The 5423-nt window shown below is 31.1% G+C and overlaps 1 protein-coding gene across 2 annotated transcripts; it reads right to left on the bottom strand.

The window, feature by feature from the left end:
- LOC25484733 (transcription factor MYB61) lies at positions 1-1941 on the bottom strand. 2 transcript variants are annotated; one of them, XM_024783202.2, is made up of 4 exons: positions 1652-1941; positions 1408-1537; positions 1152-1246; positions 1-656 (listed from the first exon to the last, which is right to left on the bottom strand). In XM_024783202.2, the coding sequence occupies exons 1-4, from the start codon at positions 1782-1784 to the stop codon at positions 343-345; spliced, it is 672 nt and encodes a 223-aa protein (XP_024638970.1). In that variant the 5' UTR covers positions 1785-1941; the 3' UTR covers positions 1-342. The 2 variants fall into 2 exon arrangements, with proteins under 2 accessions (XP_024638970.1, XP_013469134.1); XM_013613680.3 differs by having other exon boundaries at positions 1-1246; positions 1652-1938.
- Positions 1942-5423: the final 3482 nt, after the last annotated feature.

The raw sequence follows: 5423 nt of genomic DNA on the forward strand, positions 1-5423 counted from the left end.
TGAACCAATAAATATATGTGATGGATTGTATATACTATATAGAAATTCATCAATGATGTTACAGTGTATAAATGAAAGATTATGTAAAAAGAAAACAACAAACAAATCCTTATTCACCAATTCTACCCCACACTCATAGAAGAAAAAAATGTAGTTGGCTCACAAATATCAACAAAGCAAAAAGGGTGAAAGTGAAAAACAAATTGCTTTTTTTTTTTTTGGTATCAGATTCACATACCTATATACAAGAGAAAAATCAGTGGTTTCACACACCTGTACTAAAGAAAAAACAACACCACCTCTAAAAATCTTCACACTGTTCTCTTTTTTCCACAATCATGTTCACATATCTCCAAAAGCTTCTCTTAGTTTCTGAATGTCCTTGGAAAAGATATTAGAAGTTGTTTGTGACTGTTCTTGTTCTTGCTTTGTATGAGGTAAAATACCTCCAAAACTATCTGGTACAAAGTTCATCAATGGAGGCTTTATCTCATTGCATAAAGATTCAGAAGCAAGCATTAAGATAGGGTTTTGAAAGTAGTTACTATTATTATTTTCCCACTTAGCTTCTTCTGTATGATTTTCCATCAATCCTCCCCAAGAAGAAAAATTGTTGTTATGTAAGTTTAAGGTGCTGCTGCTGCTAGTTCTCATCTCTGTAGAAACATTGTCAGAGGGAATATCAAGTGAATTGTTGCAGCAAAAAGAATTAGGAAGAAACATGGTTGTTGATGTTGTTGTGGGATTGAAATGAAACTGATCAGAATTCATATCAAAAGATTTTCCAGTTTGGTTAAACCAATGATTACTACTAGTGTTTGAATCATTTGGTAAACAATCATTTTCAGTGTTTGCATAACTCATTTGAAGTGGAAAATTTCCCATCAAATCTGAGGGTTGAATGAACCTATCTATGAAAAACTCTTTGTTGCAAGAACCTTCCATTTCCATTGCATATGCTTTTGGTGAAATTGAAGATGTTGTTCTTTGCTCATAGCTAGAAGCTGCATCTGACTTTGAACTCTCTGATTTCAAAAGGTTCAATTCATTGGATAATAATATATCTGGTGCTTTCTCTCGACTCTTATTAGCATTTTCCTCTCCATTATTCTCAACCTCAGACAATGGTTTATGAGTCACAGGATCTATACCTTTTTGCCTCAGTCTCTTCTTCAAACAAGAGTTCCATAGATTCTTTATTTCATTGTCAGTCCTCCCCGGCAATTGCGCCGCAATTTGAGACCATCTGATAAGAAGAAAATGAACATAATTTTTTAAAACGGACGGTATTAGTATTGTTAGTATTATACCTAGAGTGAGATCGAATCCTCGACCTCCTTATCACTCCATTGCTTAACCATAGGAGATGATAAAAAAAAAGGAACTGAGTTAGTAGTTGAAATTTACCTATTCCCCAGAACTGCATGAAGTTCAACAATGAGATTTTCTTCCTCTTGTGAGAATGTTCCTCTTTTTAAATCAGGTCTTAAGTAATTGATCCACCTAAGCCTGCAGCTCTTACCACATCTTTGCAAACCTGATAATAATAAACAAAAATTCAAAAAAATAATAGATGATTAATAATTTAATAACAATTTTAACATTATTATTATTATATGCTAATGGAGATAGAATTGTATAATTAATTTACCTGCTTGCTTAGGTACTGAACTCCAACATCCATGACCATACTTTGTTATATGCCTCAGTAGTTTTTCATCTTCTTCTGGTGACCATAGACCTTTCCTAAGCTTCTGCTTGTAACAACATGAGTGCCTTCCCATTTGTGAATTTTCCAAAAATTGCTATGAGAAGAAAAATGAAGCAATGGTTTAATGATAGAGAGAATTGAAGGAAGGAAAGTGAAGTGGCAGCTAAGAAAAGGAGTTGAGTTAATATAGGAGAGTGAGACCTTATGACTCATGAGATGAGAGAGAAGTCATAGTCAATAAGCTTCTTTCTATTTTCTTTATTCTATTTTTGAATTTAATAATAATAATATACATAACATATCATATAGTATATGTAAGGTTGATCTATCTGATAGGGATTGGACAATGTGAATTAGGATTTCTAGTTGTTTAAAGTGTTTGAGTTGAAAAAGAGGGAAGGTGAGAAAAAAATGGATTTCATAAAGCAGTATAACATGTCTTTTCTAAGGTGTGTGCATTCATGTCTCTTACAGGAAATAGTGGTGGGACACACTTAACTCATATTATAAATTTATAATCAATCAAAGTGAAGACATTATTATATGAAAACAAAAAAGATATAATAAATACAATGCTTGTAACTGAAGTTAATTATGAAATGAAAATTTTAAGTTTCATATTAAGAAATGGCATAAACTATTTCACTCTGTTCAAGCAGTTGTCACACTAACTTCAAAATAACTGAATTAATTGTCTTATACACTCTTGAGGAAAAAGAAAGCAATCATAATTATAATATTATTATATAGAATATATATATATATATATATATATATATATAGTAAAAAAAAAACTATAAGAAAAAAGTTTAGCCGAGTTAGGTTTCAGAGTTCATTAGGGTTAGGTCAGACTCACTAAATTTGACACGAGGAATTGAAACCAGTTCTTACGAACTATGAACTAATTTTTTATCAACTGAACCAATTTACATTGGCAAAATATATAATTTAATACAAGAATTAAAAGCAGTTAGCGAAATTTCCTTGTCAAAGGCTAAAGTTTCTGGCTATCTATGTCTATGAAAAGTGAAATGCAACATACCCCTCTCACTAGTGATGGAAAACTTGTGTCTGAAAAAATGTATAAAATAGAATTCTATCCGTTCTTTACACTTTGAACTTTATGTGCAATTCTTCCATGTCATGATTTCTTTAAAAAGTTCAATCATTACGTGGAAAGAACAATGTTTTTAATTTTTTTTTTGTTTTTTATCAAAAACATTGCATGTTTTCGTTTATGGTTGAAATTCAAATAGTGATGTAAATTACTCTTCTCATCATCATTTTTCCATTTTCATCTATGGAATTCTCTCGGTTCTTCTTCACTTCAAAAATTGACACTTTGATGCATAAAAGTTATATATAGCCATATTGGTCACGTAGACGCATAAATTGGAAAATATTCTATTAGTACCATAGTGCTAACCGTTTTGAATACTATAGGTTTTATCTGCATATTACAAAGCATCTTTTTCTCAATAATTAATCTACCCAATTTAAGCTAAACTAATTAGTACAACTAACTCTTTTTTCATGACTAAATTATAGACAACTAACTATTAGGCGCATTAGTTGATCTTCACTTAATACTACTAATTTAGATACTTGTTTTCATTAAAATTTCATTTAATCCACAACCATCCCACCGGCCAGTGTGGTCATCACATGTGCAATAGTTCTTTGCATAAATATAATTAATCTTCCTTGCTTTAATTTTTTCTTTAAATAATTGTTCTAACTGTAAAATAAACGATCTTATAAGCATGATATCATTGAGTGGCTGTATTTGTCGGTAAAAAAACAGCATAATTATTTATTATTATATATTGACTAAAGTCTTGTTCATTCAATATATAATTAAGCAACTATATGGATTTGCCAATAAGGTGGGAAATATTCCTTATTTCCTATTGTCTTTGGTAAGGGGCAAATGTATCTTTGCTATTCATCATTATCTACATCATTGTGGCTTAAACGTAATGGTCTTTTTCTTTTATTTAATAACTGTTTTGTTTTAATCTATTTTAGACATGATTAATTAATTATGATCCAATGTTGGTCGTTGTTGTATTTGGAGCCTGATCTGGATTATATTGGAATATATAAATGCCACATTGGCCCTTTCCAAAGAACATATTTTATTGGATGGATTAAAGGGTACTTATTTTAACTGAATTATTATAGGCTAAGTGTACCTGTTTATCTTTTTGCGACCCAAGTCTAATTACTTGTTATATTTAGCAAACTAACAGATCTATAGTTTTTTTTAGGAACAGATCTATAGTTGTATACGGCCTTATTTATGATGGTGTGTATTTATGGTGATGTCTTATTTTAGTGGTTAGAATCTCACATTTAAAATGAATAAGTGGAGATTACAATATTTTTGTCAACTGAATTATGTTTACGGAAACTCTGAAGCGGTTTTTTTAACCACGTTAAAAACAAAGAATAAAATCGTTTTATCATTCAATATTTTTTTTTATAATCATTGAGAGTTGTTCTCCTCCTCTGCATTTTTCTTTCTTGTATCCTTTTATGGTGAATATATTTTATGTTTTTTGTGCAATGAACATATGACCATTTTCAATTATGTTTATTTCCTTTCTCTTATGTAGTTACTCAGTTGGTAACTACCTATTAATAAAAGGGAGAGGAGAGATATTTTAATTTAGTTTGAATTTCAAAATAAAACATCCATTAACTTTAATTTCATTAGGTCAAACAACCATCATATTAGACCATCTTTTATTTAAAGTTAATCTATTATTTACGCGGGTGTCATATATTGGCTTCATTTTGGATAGATTTTGGGATCACAATTCTACTCGAAAACGAAGGTGATGGTAGTGTGTTGTTTAGTCGTTTTTCCGAAAGATTTCACTTAAATCAGATATGTTATTGTTGGTCAATACACATGTAGTGGTTTTCGTTGACCTGATGAGTTTGTTTAATGTTTGTCGTCGTGGTTGCTCTGATTTGGTGCGTTTGTGATGTAAAGTTGTTTCGATCTGGGTTCGTTTTTGCTCGATTCATTTAGTGTGATTATCTCAAAAACCCATTTGGGTATGTTGGTGTCCATGAGGTTTCACTTTCACATTCACCATTTAAAGTTGGTTATGGTTTCGAAAACGCTAGTGTTCTCGTGTCTTGGGCCAAGTTATGAGGTATGTGTTTTATCTAAGTCACTCTTTATAATTGGCTACAATACCTGTTGGCTAGAAATGGTCGTGGATGCTTACTGTGTTGCAATACATTGAATTGTTAGTGCATGGTTTTGTATCCGTGTTGGAGGTTATATCATTCGCCCATCTGAAGATCTAGATTCGACTTTCCTAAACATTCACGTGTCGTTTTCTATAGCAATTTGGTTTCAACCATGTGTGTGGGTTTCCTGAATCGTATGGCTGAGTAAATAATGGTAATGAATACATCCGAATCAAACTTGTTTTTTTTTTTTTTTTTTGCGGTTTTCGTTTTGGTTTGGTTTGGTTGGCGATTTTCTATTACGTTGCTTCGATTTTGAACACTCATACTCTCATTAATAATGTTCAACCTAAGCATGTCAACCTATCACCACTCCTTTTCTAAATACATATCGTAAATTTTTTGACTCACGCTTGTTACACAACACATATACATTCAATTAAATATAATTATAGTACAAATATTTGTAGAGATATTTTAAGGATGAGTGTTATGAGCATTCTAT

This window comes from Medicago truncatula, chromosome 1 (assembly GCF_003473485.1).
Source record: "Medicago truncatula cultivar Jemalong A17 chromosome 1, MtrunA17r5.0-ANR, whole genome shotgun sequence".
NCBI lineage: Eukaryota > Viridiplantae > Streptophyta > Magnoliopsida > Fabales > Fabaceae > Medicago > Medicago truncatula.